Genomic DNA, 26,832 nt, shown 5'->3' on the forward strand with positions numbered 1-26,832 from the left:
CTGGTCTTAGCAGGCAGGTCTCAAGTTCACTGCTTACAGAGAGATGTTAAAAGTATTGCACCCTACTGAGCAGTTAGCAAATCCACACAATAAAAGAGAARGCGAAGGATGGATTTTACTTCTGCCTTCAGCCACCCAGCAGGATGCTAAAGACAAGGCACAGCCATGCTCCAGTCATAGGTTCACAAGGGAAGGATACAATGCAACAGACACAGTCAGGAAACTTCATGGAGATACAAGAAAAAAAATCAAATTCCACCATGAAGCAGCCAGACATGGGAAGAGGCTGCAAAACCCCGTTCCACACAGATACTCAGACCTTGGCTGCACTTGGACCTGGGCCACCTGGCTCTGCTCAGACCAGCTTGCAGTGGGAGGTAGGAACACACAAGCTCCAAAGGTTCTTCCCAAACTAAATTAGTTAGCTACTTAGATGATGATTCTGCTCCAGGGGAGGGACAATGAAAGCGCAATGCAAGCAGAGCAGCTGAGCCAATGACAAATGCTTTGTTCTGTTTTTAAATTACAATATAATAAAACCCACAAATAAATGTGTAAGTGCATACTTTTCTTGACTGCCTCTAAATTAAGATAAACTAGSTCTTTTTTTCTCCTGTTGTCACAAATTCTAATCTCTGACATTGTTTTTTATCACTGCCTTCTTTCGTTTCTTACAATTCTTGGTTCCTCCTGTTGATTTACTTTCTTTGTGAGCCCCTCATTTTTATGYAATTTCTTAACATTCATTACATTTTCCTGCTGAGTAGTATTCACTTTCATTAACAAAGATTTACAAATTAATTAATAAATTGAGGCTCTAGTATAATTTTCTATCAGCATCTCTGCTGTGGATTACTGTCTCAGGCTGCATTTCACCATCACTTGAAGCCAAAGTAAGCAYGGCCTCTTTGATTTAGTACTTCCTACACCACAACAGCAACCTGCACTGTGTGAGGCTATGAAAAGCTGGAGCAGAGCGCTGAGTTGGCTGAAAACTAATTAAAGAAAATAAAGATACTAGCCACATCAGTCCCCAGYGGGTCCAACATAGAAGCCATGGTATTTAGAGCTGGCAGAAGGGTGTGGGTTTGGCTGAACCACGCTGCTTGGCAGCTGTCCACACATCAATTCACAGGGGTCACAAAACCAAAGCCATCACAAATGTTTATTGGAGTCACAAGGAGAAAATTTTCAAAGGTGGAGACAGCAAGTGAGAGATTATGAGAGTTACTGGCATCCCACAACAACCTTCAGTTTTCCTAAAGTGGCAACTTCTTTGGCAAGTAAGAGTTCTCTGCTGCTCCCTCTCAGCTGTTTCTTGAGCTGGCCACACCACCGATGTGGCTCTCTCAGCTCAGAGTAACAAAGGGCCTTACATTTCAGTCTTCCATGTCTTTCTTAACAAAATAATCTTGCAGGTAAGCAGCAGCAGGCTTTTGAGRAAGCTAATGCATCAAGACACTTAAATATTTTAGAAGCTTCCACTTTTGCAATAATTTCTGAATTCTGTCCCCAGATGTAAGCCACCACACTTAAAAACTTTTGAGAGTTATTGGGAAAATGGGTGAACAAATAAYGGACAATATGATGGAAGAGAAATCAAGAAAACAGCTATTTTAGGTTATATATTGGAACAGAAAATACATTTTTGTTCTTTGAGATATTGTCATTTTTCTCTTGACTATCTGTCCATGTTTTCTTCCTATCTACTATATGCTTTAAGCAAGAAAGATGTTAAAATATTCTTCAGAGAAAGTTGCCTGATKAATTTTATTCACTTTCTTCAGCTGGAAACACAATTTTTAAGAATTCTTCAGTTTTATTATTTAATAAAAACATACAATTAAATTTCTAAAACAAATCAACTGATAAATTGTTCAGCAGCATTGCCATTTTTATTATTATTTGCCAATGAAAACGGGTAAGGTTTTTTTAGAGGTTGTATACAGGGGTTTTGTAAAGATGTAGTAAGTTAATTGCATTTCCTTAAGGTGATAAAGACACAAAGAAAATATCTGTAGTCTTTCCACAGCAAATGTATAACAACTTTCAGTCCTTTTTAAGTTTCTTGGTGCAAAAAGACCATGCTTCATTAATTAATTTCCACAGTCTTCCATTGTTAACATGCAACAGTTTCAATGCAAAGGAAAACTAAATTAAATGAAGCAACAGAATAGATGGTTGATTTTACATGTCATGCTTGCTGCTATAGCCAATCACACAAGATAAGCCAGGAAAATATTAYCTAATTCTTATTTTCCCCTGTGATTAAAACAGGTCCTTACAATTAAATTAATAGGAAATTAAAGATAAWTTTTAATATAGCAGTGTAAGAGATTAATGCATAACTTTGTTTGATAGCAAAACCAACAACATTCAATTCAGTGAGTAGGTATAATAAACATTAAATTAAATCAATTAGTTTGTTACCCCTTCTTTCAAAGAACAATGCCTCCAACCTGTCTAATCTTATATTTTGCAGTGTGAGTTTGGAGCCTTTATTTCATATGCATGGTAGAAAACTATGTCTTCATTTAACCAATTATGAAAAAAATAATGCAAATGATGAAAACTCTTACAAATGCATTCAGAAATGACAGAATAATAATGCTTCTGCCAAAGCTGGTTCCTTGAGCTTGATTCAGAGTTTGTGTTTTACGTTATCCAGAGTAACATTTATTCTTCCTTACAGATAAAGTCCCCAGACAGAATGGGAATAAACAGTTTGCAAGTGAACTTAAGCAGATGAAGCAGTGGTGCCGAAGGACTGCAGCACATGACATAARGATCCCAGATAACATACCTACCCAACATTACTACCAATACACTTGGAAACTAAGCTTGTATCACACAGCCTTTTGGGRCATCAAAATAACAGCTAAAATCAGACAGACATCTTAACTGACCAARCTGAAATACACATCTTAAAAATCTCTCCTATATTACTTTCATATTCTAGAGGGAAGAGTCCTSTTTCAAGTGCTGAAACGATAGAATATTAAAACAGTATAGCAATAGCATGGCAATTTTAGAGGAAGTATTATTCACTTCTATACTACCATGTACACAATTCAATGTTTAAGTGCAACAGGTCTTGCACAGCTGCTGTACTTCAGAACAAATAAAATACACACAAGCAGACACCCAACATTTACTACCAGCTGAAGCCCCTCGAGTTGTCTGYTGCAAAGAAGCAGAACCATCTCCTCGTTTGCCTCCCCCTACTTCAAGTTAAAGAGAGTTTCATCCCTGAATCCAAGAGAAATATGCTCCCTRCTCCTYARKGACATAATCACAAGTAGCCAGAGTRGCTTGTCTCTCTTGACCATTCCTTTATGCGATCTCTGACTACATCTTTCCATTTCATTCATCCTAGGAGGAGCAGAACTGCCCTAAAAAAAAGAATTTTGTGCTCTTTACCTCAAGCATCATTGGTCCAAGTGCATCCTTGTCGATGACACTCTGACCTGTAGACGATACGTCCGCTTTTTGCACTTCATCTTCATTAGCTGCTGCTGCTTTTTCTGCAACAGAGAAAACAATGTGTTAAGTGACAGTAGACTGATCTCTCACTGACACACCAAGAGCCCAGAGAGCACTGAGGAGAGCTGGGAAATGCTTACAGTGCAACAGTTCTGAAAATRAGATTAGACAGTCTCCCATAATGATTCAACGGAAGCATAACCAGCCTATTTGTTTCTCAGTTTTCAAGCCTTATGACACRAATGAAATGATTTTTGATGTTTGTCTGCTAGACATTTTACCAAGCTACTGAGCCTAACACTGGGCAAAGACAAGGGCTCTTTATGAAGGTGCAGTRAGCAAATGCCAGGATCAAGGTGTAGTAAAAGACTGATCTAAAAGAGCATGTAAAGCTTACAGCTGCAGATCTTTTCCACAACCGCTATATTTAGAAGGAAAAACATTAAGTCCACAATCTACAGTTTCAGTACCGAGAAACAGCGGTCTCAGTTCTGTTCCCATGCCTCCACCCACATTCTTGCTATCACGTAATTTTCATACCGTCTTATTTACCAATATGTTATTAGAACTACATCAAATTTCAAGTGCTGTATTTGAAAATTACAGGCAAGAAAATAACSATTTCAGGTTTCTGGAACACAGAGCCATACGTTACAATGTGTTGTATACAGCATCCCAGATTATACCCAAATCCAAATGTAAGGGATATTCATAGAACTTGCATGGGTTTAGAATTCCTACCAAGTAATGAACAGTATTATTTTTTCTATTCCAATAATGTTATTTTTGTTTAAGAATGAATTTATACAATTATTAAAAATACCACATAAAATGCATATTCTAATGCATATTGTACATGGTAAATTAATGAAATAAGTTACTTGTTGTTGTTAGTTCTATATACAAAACATTTGTTTATTATTTTTCAAGCAGCAGTTATGTAAAAGCTAGGGCCATTCTGCAATCTAGAACATTAAAAATAATTAGAAWTTTCTTATTTTTAGTATGATGCAATAGATTATTTTAATAAACACAAAAGCACACTGACATTATGAAAACAAGAACTTATGGTTTCTACAACAATAAACAGAAGAACATCCACTACAGGAATTACTGAAAGTACCATGTGCAGATGGAGCAAAGGGCCTTTGGAAAATGACCTTTAGTGAAAATTAAAGCAACCGTCAAGCAAATTGAAATGTATCCAAATGTACAGTATTTTCCCCTATCTGCAGACCTGTAATAATGCAGGTAAAGTTCCTCTGAACTTTTCTTGGCATAGGTTATAAGGTCAGTGTGGATATGTGCTGCTCAGACACAGAGTAAAGGAACTGCTTTTGTGAAGCCCTGGGTGTTCTCCTACCAGCGATCACCCGCTGTCTCATCCTACATTTCTATGGTTTCTTGCTTTCATGAAGAGCCACAAAAAATTTAGCTGTCTTTTTAGGTGTTATACACTACATAACACCACTGTGAATAATGATTTAACAAAACTGCTCCAAAGACGGATTGTTGTAACTAACAGACTAATTTTAAATCACTCTGATTAGCATAATCTGATASAAATAAACACACTAGAAATAACTATTAACATTTCTCCTGCCACTTAAACTCACCAGSATATAAAATTAATGTTTCTGGTTTAGACTAGGCGTGGGATTTAATTTTTTTTTGTTACCTTTCTTGTTTTGGCAAAAAGCAGAAATTAGGTGTAACAGAAAAACAACTGAACAATCTTTCCCGTGCTACAACACAGCAGAGTTGGCACCATATGATACAAAACTGAAAACATGTTCTAAAAATTCTAAAAGAATTCTAAAAATAGAGTTGAGCTTTTAATAAAGCCAGTGATGATATCTGTTTCCCATCTGTTCCTGGTAGCATAAAGTGATCTCTGTTTTCACACTGCAAAGTATTATAATGGACAGGGATACCAGCTTCCTGCTCTCATTCCATCACTGCTTCAGCCACTGACACCATCTTGATTAAGGGAGAACATGGAATTATTCYCTATGAGACAGAAATGGCAGGGCTGCAGATACGATCCAGCAATGATGTGCAAGCACATTAATTACAGTTTCCTCATGTCACCGTTTACGGACTACTCTTACTGATTATTTTTCACATAATCTGAAATATTTTATGATGGTTTTTTATCAGTCTTTCCTAGGAATTTATACAAACCACACGTAATGTCGATTAAAAGCAATTGTTTTCTTTCATGCATACTGATGAGGTTTTACACAGAAGAAAAAGAGGATATTTTTAATTACTATAATAGTAATCAACACAGAGGCTGCAATACCAGGTCAGACCAAGGATCCCTCGAACCTCATATCCTGCTTTCCCCTCTGCTTCCTGTTGTCTCTTTTTGACTGTTTGATCCCTCACTGCTTCTGCTTCATCACCTCACAACCTGTCCCTTACAACCATTTGACCTCTGCATTCTCTTTTGCCTTTGACACTCCTTTCCTCAGAAGGCCCAACATCTTCGTGGGATCAATAAACTCAGTGCTTTCTCAAGGAAAAAATGTAATGAATGGAGAAAATACGGAAATGCTAGTTAGTTATACTCAAACGTTACCTATCTGCTTCTCCCAAAGATGGTGACAACATACGCTGCACTACTCATGGCATTTGGCTAGGCACTCTGAAAAGCATTATAAATCACAARTGCTCCAAAATTATGGACTTCCTAATTGGATCTGTAACTTAACTGTGTAAGAATTCAAGTAGCTGAAGAACTTATAAGAGGTTATGCATTCAGGCCACAAGGCACACTTCAATTGAAGTGTCATTGTATGGGAAACCAAGGCCTCGGAGAGCCTCTGAGTAGGACCAGCTGTCATTTACGTCATTGTTATAAACTGCAGCTACTAATAATTTCCAACCACGCAATAAATCATCCATTTTTGACTGAACTACAAAGCCCCTTGTGTAGACTCTATCAGCACATATGAGAACAGTAAGTGCAAATCCTGTCAGCAGTGTCCTCCTGACAGTCAGTCATAGAGAATATTTTGAAATGCAAATCTTTCCTTCAGAGATACAGCATGTAGGGCTAATTGACAACAAAAAATTGTCGCAGGAAGGCTGGAAAAAACCAATGATTGATACATGAATTTCTAATGCTGACAACACTCATGCATTATCACAAGTCAGTATTCTTCCTTTTTCTAAACAGCTCCAGCTTCTGGTGTTAAGTAGCGATGCAAACATGTAAAGTTTACTTTCCCTCTTTTCCTATCTTTTTAAAGTTCACTGGAGGCCCAACAAAGAAATCAAAGGGACAGAGAATATAATTTCTACACCACATTAACAATTTTTGAATATCAGGGCTTAGGAAAACAGCAGTAAAGGCCCAACCTTGGAAAGCCTCTCGGAACTCTTTCGTCCAGCCTCATGAGATTCGTAGATATTACCCTATGACTAACCACAGCCAGCCAGCAGAATTTTCCACTGCAGCCACATGAAGAGTGGGAGCTGGCTCCCTGAGCTCTCACCTTGCAGTGATGCCCCTGTTAAATGCCAGCAAAGTGCCACCGGCACCCTATGGGCACAGCGGCCAAAGGGTGAAACAGAAAGAGAGCATGGAAAGAGAAATACAATCTTTTGCTGCCAGAGGAAGTGAGCAGGATGAAAAAGGCCTTCCCATGGCTTCATCTCCATACAGGGAATTCTGCAATGGACAGGGAGCATTAAATTAGAAACTGGTCCCATCCTTATGAATATGGCTACCAGGGAGSAAGCATATTTTATCTGAATTACAGTGGTATAAACTTCATGCACATGAAATAATTATTAGCTCCACTCAATTAAGAGTTTAGCCTAGAGACAGAAAAAAATTTAAATAAAATACAAGCACCCTTGAGAGAGATAATACAAAGAATATATACATCCAATTATGTAGTATTTTAGTGATGTGTGTAATTTAGACTTTAAACTGTGGGTATGTTTACAATTGCATAAGCAGCATTATACTAAAATACATAATAATATTTTCAATTGGGCATCTTCCTAGTGATCATAAACTGTATTTACTTTTCTACATTTAACATAGAGAATAAAGTAGCAAAAAAAAGCCCTCAAAATATTTTCTGACAAATTTATAAGTGGGAAGCCTCAAGCTTTATTCAAAGCTCATTCCAGATTCTGAAAGCAAACCTTTGTGAAATTACATTAGTTTAACAGAAATTCATAAGTCAGAGAAAGAGAAGCCAAAAGCAATAGTTTGAAGTCTCCTGCTACATTTTAACTTAGCAAGCCTTCTTGGTTTTTCATCCTCCCAACTCAAGCTATGTCAGKTCTCTCTGCATTTCTGACAGCAGACTCTGAAGTGTTACTGAYGGGCATCACCTTCTCTTGGTTGTGTTTCAAACCCTACTTTCCTACAGGTGGGCAGGCAGGACCAGCTGAACCACTCAAAAAGCTCTCTTTGTATTCAAGCTTTGCTCCAACTTCCTTAAGGATACCTGCTACAGAAATATTTTCCCCTTCGTGTCTCTGCAAAACCAAAACGCATTTTTGAATTAAAGARCAAAACTTAGCTTCTGCAAGATTTTCAAAAAGATAAAGCATAATTTGAAAGAGAAAATTTGTATCAACACACATGTAGTTTATTTTTCATAGGAGATACATTTAAGGCTCTTCACAGAACAAAAAGAGCAAAAAAGAGTTCCTGGTGAAACCCTGGACATGGAAGCAACTGTGCTCTATAAACCACCAAAGAAAAAGGTCAAGCATAAAAAACCCCTGTAACAGGTAAATCCAAGTTTATTATCCAATACTGGTTAAAACAGGATTCTCAGATGCCCTATATACATTTCCTGCTCTTCATGATTTTCTATTCTAATMACATGGAATTGCTATTGAAATGCCACACTTATCTGAAATCACATACAATAGGTAAAAAAATATAAACAAAGAGCATTGTAAGTGAAACTAGAAAGCTCAACTCTGCACATTGAAAAAAAATCATATAAATCAAGATCCTACAGTAACAGCAGCATCACTTGAAAGTGAATGTAAATTCTGTACAAAGTTTAAATATGCAATTTAATTTTAGACTTGAASTATCTTGAAAACAACTTATCCTCTTAATTTTTTGTATGCATTAGCCAACTACTTTTGTCTTGCCTCATTCATATTTCCAAGTTTGTCCTTTGTGGTCCTTCTGAATTGCTGTGCAAAAATAGCATCCAAATTACCAAGAARACAACAGAAGTATCTAACTGTCCAAAGCTAAGGGTAGATACAGTCTTAAAAACTAATGCTAACATATAATAGAAAGCATACATAGCAAAAGGCTACATTTTAGCTGACCTTAAAATTTTGAGTATTAGATTAACTAACATTTCAAATATTAATTGTAATAACATCTGTGTCTGACTACTGCTAGGCAATTATATTGACTGTGGTAATGGACAGGAGGTTTTTTGCATGAATAGGGCTGTACAGAAAGTGCCTACAAAKGTATCAACTTGAATCAAACACAGAAGAGAAAAAAACMAAAAAAAAAATCGYATTTGGTAATGTGAGTAGTTTTGGATCACTACACATGATGAAGTAAAGCAGTGAAGAACGTGCAAGTTATTTTGATGCTTGGCTAACCACAGGGAAAGCAGCTCTGCCTTGTAGCTGTGTAATTCAAAGCACTATGATCCATGGCTCACACGCAACTTGATATCCCCGTGCACGTTCTTACCCAGTTGCCATTGCCTCAATACAAGCTGTTTTTATTCCCTGAAAGCAAGCAATTTTTCAAAACACCAGTGCCTAAGAAACAGCAACTATTTCAGCAATCAATTTTAAGACCAGCTTATCCCATCCCTGTGAATAAAGTTAGCTACTATTTTAGGGATGTGATTATATAGTGAGGTTGCTCTTTCATCACACAGCACACATCTGTCCAGAAGCAAAGAAGCTCTCAGACTCTTGAATGCATATTTTCCCCCAGAAACTATAGATCAAGTCTTACAGGAAAAACTATGCAACATCTCATGAAGGTTTTAGGAGGTAAAACAAGGGAGAATTATGCATCTGCACCGAACTAAAATTAGAAAAGCTGCCATATGGCTCTGTGAAGCCAGCAGCACGTTCTTATTCATTAGGAAGCATTCTGCTAACATAAAAACACAAGGCCTTCCTGTGCTCTCCAAATGTGTTTATCTTTTCAACATTAATGCATGATATATCATCAGGCTGCTGAAATCTCCTGCAGTGCATATTAAAAAAGCACAGCTGCACTTTTTCTCAGCACGTTTATTCACTGTGAGCACAGCTTTGCCCACCTCCCTGACACAGCCCTCTTGTCAGCCCGGCTCCACTTTGCTTGCAAAGGGCTGCGTTCCCACTGCACGCTCGCCTGCCCAACTCATCTCCCCATGTTCTGCTCCTCTCATCACACCCACACGGTTTAGTTTCATATTTACTACTGCTGGTGGAAGCACACTTAAATGGTAAATGACCCTAGGGCTTAAGCTAAAAGCCCTTGGAAAGCTGTAAGCGAAATTACTCGCTCAGGAGTAGCAGCACTCAGAACGCTGCGATTTCTCTTWTCCAGGGCAAGCTGCTCTAACTGGTGCAGCTGCTCTCCTATGCCACACATCCCTGCCCCACCTTCCCGTGGTAAAGAAGCACCAGTAATGCATTAACTCTGTGAAAAGCTTCACATTTTCACAAACTTATCAAATATAGGCAAACATTCAGGGAGCTGTTCAAGCTTTGAGTGAAGTCTGCTCTTAGAAAATTCAGTAACAGTAGCCAGCATATAAAATTTTCATGGACACTGAAAGGAAAACAAGCACTGAAAACCCACGATGGATTTAGGAACAGCAACAAATGGAAGCAATAATACCTAAAATTAATACTAGTTTTGTTTCTTGATAATTTTGACATTTTGCCATCATTCTTTTCTTGCACAAGCCTGCATTTTTTTCACTCAATACATCTTCTGTAGGAAGTACTGCCTGATAAATAATTGCCTCCAGTTCAGTTGAATGAAATTCAACTTACCAAGAATAATATTTAACTGCTGGACAGAAAGAAGCCTATTATCTCTGTATGTATTTTTTGCTAAATGCTTTAATAAGCATTTTACTACCTTTYCCTTGGTTTCTTCCCCCCTCTCATTTCACCGTCTTTGCTGTCATCAATATCTATGACCTTCTTCTCTTCTCATTATTACAAAACTCAATGGTATGTTTCTTGAAAGTGAGGAAGAAGACAGGGGCAGCAGTGGAAGTGCCCACTCCTTCCTCCCTTGGCCCCAGGATGGAGYTGTCTTCAAGCCCCATGAGYTGGGGTATCACAGTGCTGCATTCCTGCCACATGGCACCACTCAGAGCACTAAGGCCAAATCCCATCCATAAATACACTTAAAATAACTTCTCTGAAGATCGCTAACTCTTGGGCATAATARCAACAGCTAAAAGTGGTGTTATTTACAGAAATGACATTATTTACAGAACTTTGTACCTATTGTCTACATAGATTTSTCTACATAATGTAGTAGCAAGAGATTATTCTCACCTGACATCACCTCAGAAGGTCACTAGCCTCTGATAAGTTAAGGACTGGKGACTGAAGTAAAACCCAGAGTAACAACCCTCTTGCTGCTGCTGCTCAAGTGAAGAGTAAAGTGTCCTATCCAGGACCCCAAATCCTCAATGGCTTGATCCATCCCCAGCACACAATAAAAATATTAAACAAGGCACYAATACAAATAATTTATTTGATGATATGATTTATAGTCTTTTTATTTATCAGTAAAGACACAGAAGGACATCTGCCATACTACCCTTTAAGTGAAATCTAAACTAAGACTAGAAGGAACCCTGAATCCAGGAACTATTTCTCACCCCATGCCTCATTTACAACTTGTGATGATGTGTCAAACTATCATATTGTAAGTAGAAAGTTGTTTTTCCTCTCTGGAACATGGAATTAAGCTTCCATCATGACCATCACCTGTCAAAACTCTGGATACTTTGCAACCTTAACCTTTTCCACTGGAATATAACGGTATAATTTCATAGTGAGAATTTTTTAGACAGGTTTTAGATTACTAAAATATTTGAGTATGTTCAACATATGCTTTTATATAAAAAGAAAGGTTACGCTTCACTTGCAAGCTGAAAAATTAAATATATGTATCTATATTCCTAAGTTTTTAAGATATTCTCTTTTCCCCCAAAAAGACCACCAAAACTATCTTTCCAGTGTATACTGATTGAGAAATATTCAAATAAATTAATCAGCAAAAGCACCCTGCCCAGGAAATTTCCTTATCAAAAGGTCAAAATCCAGGACGACACTGGGAATTTATAATTTTTACTGGTTTTAAAATGCCTTTTTAAATATGGGGCTTTGGGATTCTGTTTCTGCATTTACATTTCCTAAGGCTGTCTAGTAACCAGTATAATCACAAATATCTGATTGATTATAATGTAATTTGCAGTATTTAATATGTGCCTCAAATACAGCACTCAAACAAAAAAGGAGTACACATGTTAGATTAAGTACATTGGCTATCAGTGCCTTACCCCAAAATACCCTCAATTTAATCAGTCACTTATTATTCTGAGCTAGAATCAGATAAGCAGATTCAAATATATGTATCTGTAGCTGTATACACAAACACATCCAGGAAATGGTTTTGCATCTGTTGCTATTTAGATGATTTCAAAACACTCATGTAAACTACTCAACTGCGCATGATAACAAATGCCACACATCCATCAGCACTGACTTAAAATCTGTTACATTAATATGGCAAAATTTCAAAAGAAAGAGCCAAGCTAACTGACCTCTGCACTGAAATACTAGATACAAATATTTGGTACCACTCAGTTTAACAAAGTAATTATTTTCTTTGGTATGATCTGAATTAGGGCAGAAAATTTCACTGTATTTTTTGGCATYTGCGATTTTATAAGTTTCAGATGTTTACTTAATGAGTAATATCATCTTATTTTGATAATTCGTCTCTCAAAACAGTATTAATATGAATCTCTAAATTATGGGAGCCCAATGTTCTTTAACATTTTGGCTGAGCTAATATTTTCAAAGACAAGAAACATGGCAGAATCTGATAATTTCGTTCAAAACAGGGCTCCACCATGGTCTCAGAAATAATATATCGCTTTTACAAATGTTACCAGCCATCCAGTTGGTTCTTTAACATGTAAAAACACAGGYAAGATTTTGCAAATAAAGATATAAGGGTTAACACTCTTTAGACTAGAATCTGTGGATGCAGTTGCCAAACTAATTAAACTTATAGGTTTCCAAAACTTAGGCCAAAATAACATACTAGAGAGGAATATTAAATCTAGCCAGACACTTGAAGCCTTACTCTTCTGTACTCAACCAGCTGTTAAAAGGAAACAGATGACTCCCTTTCTTCGAACGCCACATCGCTGTGATTACAAAATAACTGCCTTATTTTAGGATGCTGATGATAAATCTTTGTGACACACCAGATCATCCACAACAACAGGCAAAGATCTTTTTGCTTTTATAAATTGCTATTGACAACTGCGAAAGTTTTCAAGAGACCTAATGTGGTCCACAAAAAAGAAATATGATGGATCATGGGCTCTCTATGAACCCATGAAAAGAAGTTTCCATAATAAAGTGTAGGCCAAAGTGGAGTACAGATAATTGAAGACAGCTAAGGAAGAACAGAAACAGGTTTAATTTAATGTGTCCATGTTAACATGGATTACAGGGCTCCTACTACTTCTAATAGTCCAGATTATGGTAGATAAATCTTTCATGAAAAAGCTCTAAATCACTAAGGACAAGTGAAGTTTTCTCCTATAACAGCCCAGTGTTCAGAAATAGAAGATTGGGCCCCTCTTCTTACTTGTCTAACCCACCATCACCAGCCTAGCCACACTTCCAAGGCAACTTAGAAACCTTCCTATTACTGCAAGGAAAGCAAAAGGAAAACCAAAACCTTTTTCAAAGAAACAGTTTACTTCTGCATCTGAGTTATTTAAAGGGATTTTTTAAAATCCAAGTCCTTTATGAAACTGTGTTTAAGATTAATTTTATATATTTCAATAGTGGCCATATTACTTCAGGTACATTATGAATACTGTTAGAATGAAAGCTAATGATTATTTACATGCATTGTTTATGCTATTCTCTAAAATTAAAAGATGTTTTTTCATTACCCTAGAAAATCTTGGCTTATCTTGTTGCTAAGATTTACATCCAGACAAAGTCACTTTTAACCTCAATTGCATTAATTTGTTCTRTCACATATTAATTAGCAGACATTTTACAATGTCTGTTAATAGCACTGATAGGTACAAATGGGCTCCCTTCAATACACTGAACCATACTTAAAACTTAATTAATTAGGCACTACCGTTTCTGTTCCTCTAATTCAGATTCATGAAGCAGGGATCAGCACCCAGTCTGAACTAAGTCAGTATAATCCACACACAGAGAAATGGTTCAACACTAAYGGTATTGTTTTCTCTATTTTTCTCACTGAGATTTATCAGTTCTTTTCTGAGAAGAAATTTCAAGCTGTTTTAACAGTTCCCTTAACCATAGGCAGCTTGGAGCTCAGTGGAAAGGATGCTCCATGTTGTGCCAGTGAGTGTTGCCCAGCCAACTCCATAGCCTTGCTGCTCTTCCCAGCTCCAAACTCCTGACACGGCACAGCCTGGGAGTGAGGGGCCCCTGTCTGGCAATTGTCACCCTGAGTATGTGGAACAAATGTGGCTTTAAGCAGGAAATGTTGAAGATTATGGTCTGCCTCCAGCTGTGTCCCTCCTTGGCAAAAAGGCTGGTAATGCAGGTCTGCAGCCAAGCCTGTGCATTACATCAGAAGTGATAATCCAGAACCTTTTCCGTCAGTCTGCAATTTACTTATTTGCTTGGAAAAAGGAACATGGGTGCCTACTCCTCATTTTACATTTTACCCACTAGAGCACCAACAGGTGAGATCTTTTATATAACAGCTGTTATTTCCACTGTATTATGCATTCACCTCAGCCTAAACATTTAAGGATATATATTGGGGTTTGAGCTAGGTTTCAAAATTCTAAGTCATTTGTTGACCTGGGCTAGAGTTCTCATTCAAATAACYCAGCCAACTAATCCACCAAAAATCCCATTAAAAAAGAGAAGAAACCATACCCCTTCCTTTGGAAAGCATTCAAGCTGTTGAGATAAAGGATATATGCTCCTTGTCTGAGCTTCAAAGAAAGAATGGCAATGTCCATGCTCAGGGAAATCACATAGCTCAGGGAAAGGAAGAGTATTCTTGCACCATAATTCACAATGACCCTGAGCAAGCCAATATCCCCCCTCAGTTATATTTAATGGAGGTTTTACAGACTGACTTCCCCACCTGTACCACTGATACAAAAAAGTAAGGGGGAAMAAAGCTTACTGGGCATATTTACATTTTTGATTGCCAGCAACAAACATGTAATTATATTTTGAACATTAAGTACAATGGCCTGACAATGTGTATTACAATGGTCACTTAAAATCAGCACCTCTTGCAGRTAGACAGATGGTGGCTCAACTTTCGAGATCAGTAGTAATCACAATAATCCTTGATTTTCATCAGCATAACACTCAACAATGCATTACTAAGTTTTGTCAAATTCCCTAAACTATTTGAAGATTTCTTATTGCAGCAACTAAGAGTAAAAACAATGTCAGAGGGGCGATAGTGAATGGAATAAAACTGTCACTGTATGGTAYTGCTGGTCCTAAAATTATGGCTAAACCCACACCAAAGGCTAGACAGAATGACTGGGAAAGAAGTGAAAAACAAAACACAGGACAACTATTGAAAAGAAAACAGAAAAGGCTTAAAAATAAAGCTCTTCAAAACATGGGGGGGGGGGGATTTGAAAATAGAAAGAATATCCATTCTGCATAAAACCCCACTTTTGAAAATTAGTGATATGAAGCACTCCATTTAGAAAAGTCAACTGGGATATGAAGAAACAACTAAAGATAGGAAAAAACCCCAAACACGTAAATATTTCCTTCGACCCAAGACGGTGAAAGGTTTTATACAAAAGAAGCAAGACAGGAAGAATTTTATTTTATTGGCACAAAATACCTTGATAGTTTTCCACCAAACACCAAAACAAACAAACCAAGAAAAATCTAAATGAGGGTCCCTCTGAGTTTTCCAATCTATATTTAGAAATCACAACCTTGATATCTCTTCCTCTTCTTTTTATTTGCAAGTAGATTAAATGTTATATTTAAACATACTTCCTCTTCCATGTTGAATGTAGGCCCACACCTAATTTGCCTCTGGAAGACATCTCCCTCAGAAGGATCATGGGAATTGCAGGTTGTTCCAAGTCTTTCTAGGAAATTGTGCCTCAGGAGAAGTACCAGTATAAGGCTATTATAGTAGTACTTTTTCTCCTGAGGCACAATTCATGCTCTTCATGGTCACATATCTTAAGATGACAAGGGACCATTCCAACTGTCTAGTCAGATCTCTGCAACACATCCCAAAATGCTTCACCGAACTCCTGCATCATGACAAGAACTTTCACTGAGCATTTTGAAGAACATTCAAACATCTTTGGGAGGGCAGAGAGAACCTACCCATTCCTTTATTAAGCTGCTCCAGATTTCAGTTAACTTTCAATTATCAATCTACCAAAATACAATCCTGTATGAGCCAGTCAGGGTGCATCCCACCTTTGTGTGCTGGAGTCCTCTGCGGCTGGCACACTGGGGAGCTCCATTTTGCTTTGTGCCAGTGAGCAGAGCAAGGGACACACATTTCTGCTCTGAGATGACTTAGGCCTCAGTGAAGGGAGGTAGTGCACAGCTGCTTCATCCAAAGARGCATGTGGATACTTATTCAGACAATATGGGGATATCTGAAGCATCTCCAGTTATGGAGTACTTGCTTTATGGATTTATGGTTTATGGAGCTATCCACCTTAGTGGAACTTAAATTTAGGTACTTTTCTGTCTCCTCTGCCTAACATTTGCTCTGATCTTATGCAAGCTGAAGAAGAGAAGGAGGGTATGTGTACGTTTAAGTGTGTAGTGAATGCATTAAGAGTACCCCTTGTGCAATACACAGAGACGTGCCAACACCCCATAATGATGAAACGAAACAGAAGGCATGAAGGTACTGGCTCTCCAGTCGTTAGCCTGAGCACATTCACAATGAACTCAACATTGTCCATGACAGAGTAAGMAACTGATCACTAGCCATGTCATCTTTCAGTATTCAGCCTGAGTTTTTTTTTCCCCTAGTTGTCCACTGTGGGTTTTCATAAAAGAAACTGAAAGCTGAAGCTGACTTATTAACTGGTTTACATATCCTAGGTGATTTCACATTCAAGGACCCCTATTTCTAAGTAACTGTCCATACACAGAACCTTTTTCAGCAATAACAAAATGTATGGCTTAGAACAGATGCAATTATCTTGGTTCTAGTTTGAACACAGAGGAGCCTTTGATCAATGCTTCTTCAATRTGCTGTTAATCCACAGGTTGTCAGGATTCAAACGTGGTATAAAAGGCACTGCACCCTATTGTGAGTAAATATTATATTACTGCTTTTCAGGCTGCAGTCTTTAAAAAGAARAGATAAAAGCTGTGTAATAAAAGCTAGATTCCTTAAAATAGATTATCTTTTTTTTGACTGAAGAATCATCACTACTCACAGTGAATTAATTTGCTATTCCATAAATTAAGCTCCAGAGAGAGAGCCAAGGTAACATGTCCCCTTCRTTAACTTGCTTTATGTGCTGCTGAGATTATGACATTGAATCCACTAATCTAAAGCACACAGYAAGATCTGGTGCTCTACAGTCAGCACCTTTTACACTGCAAACCATCCAGCAACAAGGGACTACAAACACTATCATTAAGACCCAAATCAGAAGGCTCCAATTGTTCTTTAACACCTAAGATCAGTATTTATTTTTTAGCATCTAAACTTAGCCTTTGTTTCCAATCAGACACCTCTAAAGACAGAACAGCTGGTGAGAAACACAAAACCCAAAAGCTTAGTTAATACTTTGGAGGGATGGATGTCAGTCTATATTTCTACTTTTATTTTTATTTTTTTCCCCTAAAATAAAAATGCTAAACGAATTTATGACATTTACTGTTCATACGAGATTACATGGATAAACTGCAAAAAAAAAAAAAATCCAAACAAAACTGTAAAGTTTTGAAGTTTAAAGTCCTCAGAGACAATTTAAATGCAGTSTGTGAACCATACACTTACCAAGGAGGCAGCCTCCAAAACCCAAACTTTCAGGAAGAGATGTCTCCATCTCTCTTATGCGAGACATTTTTACTACAATCTCAGGAGTACATAGACCATAACATGATCATTACATGTTTAAGTAACCAAAACTTTAATGAAGATATTCCTGGAAAGAACAAAGAGGGAACACTTGACACATATCCCCCCAAGAAGGTTAAATATAGGAGAAGCAGCTCAGTCTTTTATAGCATTCCCCAGCATTTGATATTCTAGATCACAACCTCCTACACTGCAATCACCTTTGCAGCTATACAGTTTAAAGTAAACAGCCACACTGCTATTTTGAATTACTTTTTTCTCTTGGTCATTTAAAAGTTTTGAAAGAAAACAAAGATCAAACAAAGGCAAATATAAGTAGGATGCAAAACAAACAAGTAAGTTTTCCTGTAGCACCGATCAGTAATGATTATTTCTACCTGAAAAAGATTCGTACTTCAACTGCTAAGAGCAACTTCAGTTTCTCTTTGACCCATAACTCGAAGACAAARCTTAGATTTTCGATCTAAAATTTCAAGAAAATTATCTTTGGCATGGAAGTCATCCATCACTGACTAAGTTGAAGCCCATGATCAAGAGCAATGTCTTGTTAGGTGAGAGCCATTACATGACACCCTGCAATGCCCAACAGTGCCAAGACAGCCGTGGGCACTGGCCCATAGCTCAGCCATCGCTGGCACAATTGGAGCTGTGCTGGACTGGGGTCTCACCAAGGACCCACGGGGAGACAGATCYTCTACAAGAGGCACTCAAAAACACTGCTCAGGCTCACCACACAACTGCACAACTCAAACACTACTGTCAGGGGAAGGGAGGAAATGGAAACTCATGGTCAGGAGGAGGGCAGGGATGGTGAAACCAGGGCTTTTCAACAGCTGCCTTATTTTCCATAGGTTAGTTTGGTAGCCAGCACACTTGATTATTTTTGTTTCCTTGAAGCAAGAGAACCATAGAACCACAGATTGGCTTGGATTGGAAGAGAGTTTTAAATATCACTTGGCCATCCCTTCTGCCATGGGCAGGGACACCTTCCACTAGACCAGGTTGCCTAAAGCCCCATCCCATCCAGTTTTGAACACTTCTAGGAATGGTGTATCCACAACTTCTCTGAGCAACCTGCTCCAGTGYCTCATTACCCTCACAATAAAGAACTTCTTCCTTATGTCCAATCTAAATCTTTCCTCTCATCTTAAAACCACTGCCTCTTGYTCTGGCACTACAGGCCTCAGTAAACATTACCTCTCTGTCTCTAAGTCCCCTTAATTTACTGAAAGGCTGCAGTAAGGTTTTCCCAGAGCCTTCTCCACTCCATGCAGAACAATCCCCCTCTCTTAATAGTTTGATCCCAGTGTGGACACAGTCATAGGTCATAAAGGTGTCCTTGGCTACTTATTTAAAAAGTAATATTAACTACATCATAACACTGCCTCTACAAGAAACCATTAGTACAGTTAAAATGCCTAAACTTCTGTGYAGGTAAGGTCCAAGCCAAGTATTCTGCACGATACACAACTACAGTAAAAAATGCAAACCCCAGGAAGGTTTTCACTTGATGGATCTGATGGCCAATAACTACTTTTTGTCAGACCCAGAAAAGAAACTGATGGACTGCTTTAACTAAAAACCAGTTTAAATTCTTCAGTGAATCAGTAGTTCTCTTTAGTCATGCAAGCAATAAAGTCAACATAAACTGGGTATTTAAYCAGAAAGCTTTACAATGTACAGAGGAAGATTAAAGACACTTTTAGTGCATCACTCTCAGCTGCAGGTAGGGGAGACAGCAAAGCAAATGCAGTAATAGATTTTTTTTGTAAATGCTCTGCATAAAAACCTTGACTTCAAGCACAAATTCCTGTGCCACTTAATTCAGTCTTAAAATCCTATCAAACTGAAAACACAATCTATAAAAATAATGTTAGCCATGCAAAATTCCTTCAAAAAGATTCAAAAATTGGCATAAAATTTGAATATCCCATCTCAAATATGATTAATATAAAAATATAATTACAGTGAAATTGACCCAGTAAAATATTTACAAAACAAAAACCAACAAACAAAAAACAAGTGGATATGCTCTCTTGCCTTAATATCCTGATTTTGCTAGATAATTATGCACATAACTTTAAACCTTTAAGTAGTTCCACTGACTTAACAGGGATTACTCATCTGCTTAAAGTTAGACAGTTGCTTAAATACCTTGTGAAATATGAATCTAAATTCAGATCTGATAAATTCAAAGTAGCAGCAGCCAAAGCAACACCTCATTACAGCTTTAAGACCATGCTGTTTTCTTTTAGCAAGTGATTTTACTTGCATACTGGTGCTGGAGGCAACAATAGACTATCTGCTGGAGTGCCCCTGTGATTACATAGTACTGCTACAGGGAAGCAAAAACTGGTTTTGCTATCAAATGTGAAACCAGAAAAAGAAGATAAATATGATTAAAAACAAGCCTTCTTTTAAACTGCATACAGGTTCCATGCATGACTCTCCTCACCAAGCACTTCTTCTCCCAACATTACTTTGCTTTCACGTGGTGATTCACTCTGTCCCAGGTCTCTCTTTTAAGGCTATTCCAAAAACAAGATCCATCAGCTCAGAAGCATACATTAACAGCTAGACTGATAACTGCTACCCCAATATYCTTCCCTGAACCACTGGAAAGCTGATCTATAGAACTCAAAACCTCTTCAGAAACTGGTGACACATGAAAACTGGATTCTGCAGGAAAATGGAAGTGACATAAAATCATATTTGAGGATACGTTACCATGGTAGATTATATGCCACTGTATRTGAATCTAAATAAGACAGGTGGATGCCATCTTAAAAAAAGGCTAGAGGAAAGAGAAAGGCTTGGAGAGAAGAAAGGGAGAAATAAGGTGGGGAACCCAAAGTGTAATAACAGGAACTCAGGGGACTTGAAAAAAAAACCAACCCTGTCTTGTACTTATGTCAGGACCCATTCCTCAGCACTCCAACCGAAGAGGTCAGAGGAGACTTAGCTGGAGAAACTGCTGAAGAAGCTTAAGGTGATCTTCAGTATCCTCTGTACCTACTGCATTGCTGATATTCAGACAGGAGGCTAAAACACAACTAGATAATGAAGAAAAGGGAGTTTCAAAAAAAGAGTGAAAAAGAGGCAAAGTAATAAAAAAAAATTGAGAAAAAACCCTCTACCATAATGAGGGGAGTCAGGCTGGTGACGAGTGAAAGATAAGGACTGCTGTTGGAATAAAATCAAATGAGATTGACGAGAAACAGTTCAACTAATTGYCAACTAAGGAAGAAGAAAATTCACAATTATTTGCTGTCAGAATTTTGTTGTCTTCAGATATGAGAAAATATTTTCAGCAGTTCTTATACAAAAGAAATTAATGCCTTAAGTGCTGAAATTTCTTCTTAAAGTAAGATAGGATCCYAAAATCAATCAGACACTATTTTGCCAAGCGTATTTATTAAGTACAATCAAATGGCTTTATGGTTCCTTGACTGTCAGGCATAGAAAGGAACGTTTATTCCCATTGGTCTTTACTTGTCTAACACAAGTTTTTTTAAACTGAGCATGTGCAAATCAGAATTAACTTGCTTGTGCATATCTGTGTATATTATGAACAGATCTGTAACATATATGACTATTACTCTTCCCAAGAAACTTAACATAGACTGCAAACAACAGACCTTACACTTTCATGACCATATAACATAACCATAAAAATCACAGTCCTGAATTACTTTCACGTTGTAAATAAAAAACTGAATGATAATTTTCCAAAGTGCTTGAAAAACAAGTCTCAAATCCCCAGTAAAAATATCCACTTAAGATATACATGAACACAACTTCTGTTTCATCTTCATGCTAAAATCACAATTTTTCATCTCCTCTGGAATAGAGGAGATTTCCCAAAATCTCTATCCAATCATTGTARGACAATATGATACAAGTCCTCAGCAGAAAATCAAGCTTTTGTAACTTAACTTGTCATCACTTCCCCAAGTACTAAAACCATTTCAAAACCTTGATTAAAACGGCATGCAGTAGTTACATCTTCCAAACATCTTTAATTCCTTTAATTAATTCAGGTTTACACATACATTTAGAACTTGCCTTCAAATTGTAATAAACTGAATCTCTAACATACCACAACTTAGGAATATTTGAAGTATATATACTGTGAGAAACGATATAAAGATAACAGATTAAGTATTCCAAGTAYATATTTGCATATAAAATAGATCAGAAAAACATTATACTAAATTATATAGCAAAAGATCTATTAATTTTTTCAGCTACCAGCCCAGCTAGCTTGACATGGGAAATAAATATTAATCTGAATTTCTTCCTTCCTTGTTCTCATTCCTAGAATCTAAAATAAAGTTTTCTTGACAAATCTCAGCAGCAGCTACAAAACTTGTTGCTTTCGGTGGCTTTACAAGGTCTTTATAACTGACTGTGCTTTTGTAAGTAATTAGACCTTCATATGCAATTTGAATTATACTATTTATCTCAAAGAAAGAACCTTTTTACTAAAACCTCTAAATAATATAACTGTAAATTAAGTTCTCACTTATATAATCTAATCTGCCTTGGAAGAAATGCAGAGCAGACCCGCTGTGTGACCACTGAGCCATCTTAATTTGTCCATGTCAGTGTGGAATCACTGAAGACTTTCAGGGCTTTCATTTAGTTTTCTCCTACCAGTATTCTTTGTAACACTAAAAATCAACAAAACTGTAATAAAATACTGAGTCTCATGGAATTTCATGCAAGTGTAACATTATCTTAATGACTTTTGTTTTAGAAATAGATAATACWAGTTTTTGACTGTTGTCAAGGTGTCCTAACAGGTCTTGAGAGTGGAAAAGCAAACAGAAAGATTTGGTACAACCTAAAAAAATGCATTTAAATGATGATCATGTGTAAGTGCAAGATTCTCTATGTGAGGTGATAAACTACCTACAAAACATGAGAGAGCAATAGTAACAGCCTCACTAGGTCCTTAACCCGTTTGCATTGTTTATGTCAAGCTCTTTGTGGCACTGAACAAAAATTCAGGTGTACTTTACAGTTTGTGCAATTTGGATATTTACTATACAYGAGACTTTTTGGTTAATTAAATGCCTATTACAAAACTATACTGCATTTCAGAGTGTGCTGTMATTTGATGTTTTCTTGAAAGGAAAWGCCTTTTAAATTTGCTACTGCAACAAAAAGAAGTAGCTTCGATGTAGGAATGGGTATCAAACTTTAAATCAGTTCAAAGGAATAATTTCAAATATTCTGATCTTTGTGTCTAGACCCTGAGATGCTGAATGACCACCCTGAAAGTGTTCTGCAGTGCAGTGCCCCTTAGAGAGGCTTAAAGTCAGTCTGTACCAGCTGTGAGTTTTATGTGAACACCCAGTTACCAGAACATCTAATTGTGCTCAACTGAAGAACCTTGTGTAACAAATCACCATCAAAAAGAGCAATTTTGTSTCTTTATTACTCAAGGGTTGCAAACTACTTCTACTTGTTGAAATAAACACTACTCACAGCAGTTTAGTCTGTCTTCAGAATTGTATATTCAGTTGTTTTTGCAATAAGACTTTATGACCTTAAAAAACTAACTGCACGTTCACCTTTGGCACAATTCTGGCCCAGGATGACTTCAACAGTTTACATGTAACTGTAATGTGGTCTGATGAGTGTATTTTATAACAATATGAAAAAACTATTTTTGTGATATTTGTCCTGAACAATAAAACCCTGGATTTGACAAAGTTACCGTGAATTAGAGCCAGATTTTCACACTAGATTTTCTAGAACTGCTGCCAGAATTACCAAAGTAGAGTAGCAGATTTTCCTTTGTGCACCCACTTCCCAGGAAAACATTTTTTTTTCCTTTTCTCAGGTAAAGATAAGGAGTATGTGTTGCTTGGTGACAGCAAAAAAAAAAAAAAATTAATTAAAAATCAATTTGAGAAAAGGATGAAGAAAATAAGGGAAAAAGAGTATTTTAAAAGCCAGCAAGGCTCAAAACAATGACTGACACTGTGTCAGGTTAACAAGTATACTTCTAATATGGGGCATGGCAACATCATTGGAATATCCACTTTAAAAAACATAGCAACCTAACAGCAAAAAGAAGAGAACAAGCTGAGAAACAGGAACACTCSCTAAGATTAATCACTTAGAGCCACTTTGGAAGCAGCTGACACAATCTGACTCTTTCCACTTTCCATTTAGCTTTGAATAGACCAAGTCTAAAGCTGTAGATCTACTTATATACTTGTTTTAGAAACAAATATGTATTTAAATTACGAAACATCCAATCTCCACTTTTGTCATTTTACACATACAGCACAGAAAAAGAAGAATCATTTTCCATAGAAATCACAAAATAGTGAAAGACTTTAAACTGTTWGAAAATCAAAGGAATCACTCGAAACACAGTTTACAAAGAGATATCAATCTCCTACATTAAAAGAAAAATGATATGCACCTCTTTAAGCATTTGAATCTGCCCCAAACACCTGCAGTGTGCCTGCCTAGACAGACCTGTGCCACAAAACCCACTTCCAAAAATTTAAAGTTTCTAAAAGATTTGAGTTTTCTCTTTGAATAGGAAATATATCAAAAGAAAAGAAATACAAAACTAATCTTCTAGACAAAGAACAGGAAGAAAACTGTCACGTTCTGTGGTTTACATTTATAACAGGACCCTATCTAGAGATTAGAATAGTTTCAAATCTATTGTAGTCGAGGATATGATGTCATCATTTAAAGGACGCAGATAATTTMGTCCACAATATCTATTCATACCAACAAAAGAAAGCAAAACGGGTATGCAGAACACTTACATACCCCAATCTCCTGGATTATTTCTCTTTTGCATGGATTCATCATCCATGTAAAACGATGTGGTTTCTTTTTCCCAAAGCTATCTGCTAGTTTAACTTTAGTGAAAGCACAAGTAATTTCAATTCTATTAGATACACACACCAGACTGATCGATTTTCTCTCTTTCTAAGCAATTTTCAGTGAACCTTATTTTGAAAGTACTGAATATGATACTTAGCACACTCTAGTCACAGAACTTAACAGCATTTTTCATTACTGATTAATGAAAAACATGGGAATTTGCTAAAGAAAAGCTGAAGAGACTATCAGGTTAGCCAAAAATGAAACAACAATCAACACAAAATATCAAAGTCAATTAATTAGTCTTCTTACCTTGTTCTTTTATCTGACGAATTTGCTTCACAGTTTCTTTCAAGATTGCACATTTGTCAGGTTTAAAGTTAAAGTTGTCAATATCATTAAAATTTGCAAAAATCAGCTCTGCAAGTTCTTCTATGTATTTATTCTCTTGCTCACGATTGCGTTTCTCAGTGCTTCTTTTAGGGCTGAAAAAGAAATTATAAAAATGTTGTCTTTAATTGCTTGCCTTCTGGCCAGCTCAAAGATGATTTCAAAAGGTTTGACAGTAATTTAACAAAACCAGAGAAAGAACTGCCCTCTCTCACTACCAAAATATAAATTACAAGTTTCTCAAGCAGAAAGGTTTTCTCTGGAACAAGGAAAGGAGCATTAGAAAATATGTTACTTTTTTTTGCCCCCAGTAGTCATGCTTTTGTTTCAAAAGAGGCTTGGGATTAGAAATTAAAAACACACCATTATTTTGGAGGGGTGGGGTGGGATTTGAATATTTACAAATATCCCTCCTATATGGCATTGAGAATCAAAAGAGTATTATATGGTAAGTGTGTATGAGAAAATAAAACAGCTTAAATAGTTGAACCGAACAATCCATACTCCCCACCTCCTTGTGAATTTATGACAGTCTTAAGAAAAGATGATGAATGAGTGGTTRTGCTTTAAAATGTATTTGTGTTGGTAATACAATTGCTGTAAAGCTGGAAAATATTTTTGAGACCTAGATTATAATGTACAACAGAGGTGGTAAGAAATATCAGATTGCCAAAATGAATGATCAAAGACTGCCAGAATAGCCAAAAGAGATTTTTACAYCTCTCCTAAACTGGGACCAGAATTCTGCATTTTGGCACAACACTGGATTCAAAATAAACAAACAAATAATAATAAAAGAGAATAGTCCTCATCCCCATCCTAAACCCTCAAAAACACAGAATTACTGCGGTAAAGTAGTTTGGCACTGACTTCTCTTTGCAAAAATGTTGTTTGTCRTCTTCTAACTGAAAAACAGATGCACATGTAACATTTTTTGAGCTCATTATCTGTCCATATTTCCAGAAGTAAGTGGTCTAACCTGGGTCCAACCTGATCCGGATCCTTGCGCTTTCTTGACTCTGCTCTGGATGGGTCAGAGGTATTTTCTCCTATCCCACTCATCTTGAACACATATCAGCAACTAAAAGGAAGAAAGTGCAAGAAAACATTATGGTGGAAAAGTCTTGAGTTCTCTATTCATATTTTCAAGTTTCTCATTCCATGCTCAACTCAGATTTTACTTGACAAATCTATCATTTGAAACAGAGTTTGTTTGAAAGGCACCAATAAAAACACTGTGTTTATGWCCCCACAAAATGCTACACAAAACTCCTTCAGAACAAAATTTGCGGTGGGCAAGTAAAGCATTATCATCTCTTTGCTTGTAACCAGTTATGTAAGAACAGATAAGTATTTTTGTGCCTGAGTTGCTGAATTTTCATGGGAAATCTGCAAATTTGAATGAAGAAAGACAAAGGAAAAGCCATAGTGCCATACAACAAGAAAAACACAACAGAACTGAAATACAYGAAATAAAATGTGTCCCAGCTACATGAAAAGATAGCCCATGTGGCTTTAGTTAAAAATCAGAGGATAATGTCTGCAGAAACACACATACAAAATTGTAGAAACAGAACATCTCTCAGCACTAGAGACCACTGAGGAACCGATAAATATTTTCTACATATAATCTACCTCATAAGGAGAATAACTTCTCAAGCTAATGTAGCAAAACAACATAAGTTTATAATTTGTGCAATAAACAGCCTGTGGAAATCCTGCTCTGCTTCTGACTGTTGGTTTCCCCACGCCCTGTAGAAGCACAT

The 26,832-nt window shown here is 37.0% G+C and overlaps 1 protein-coding gene across 3 annotated transcripts in view; it reads right to left on the reverse strand.

Moving 5' to 3' along the window:
- The window catches only part of NCOA2 (nuclear receptor coactivator 2), a 175,266-nt gene that overhangs the window by 46,103 nt on the left and 102,331 nt on the right, over positions 1–26,832 (reverse strand). For all 3 annotated transcript variants that reach the window (XM_057363919.1, XM_057363921.1, XM_057363920.1), the window contains 3 exons: positions 26,046–26,147; positions 24,989–25,161; positions 3,421–3,524 (listed from right to left, as the gene is read on the reverse strand). In XM_057363919.1, the coding sequence (XP_057219902.1) occupies positions 3,421–3,524; positions 24,989–25,161; positions 26,046–26,128 (360 nt within the window). In that variant the 5' untranslated portion in view covers positions 26,129–26,147. The remainder of the gene's footprint in view (positions 1–3,420; positions 3,525–24,988; positions 25,162–26,045; positions 26,148–26,832) is intronic.

This window comes from Malurus melanocephalus, unplaced genomic scaffold (genome assembly GCF_030028575.1).
Source record: "Malurus melanocephalus ecotype Western Australia unplaced genomic scaffold, MMel_1.1 scaffold_32, whole genome shotgun sequence".
Lineage (NCBI taxonomy): Eukaryota > Metazoa > Chordata > Aves > Passeriformes > Maluridae > Malurus > Malurus melanocephalus.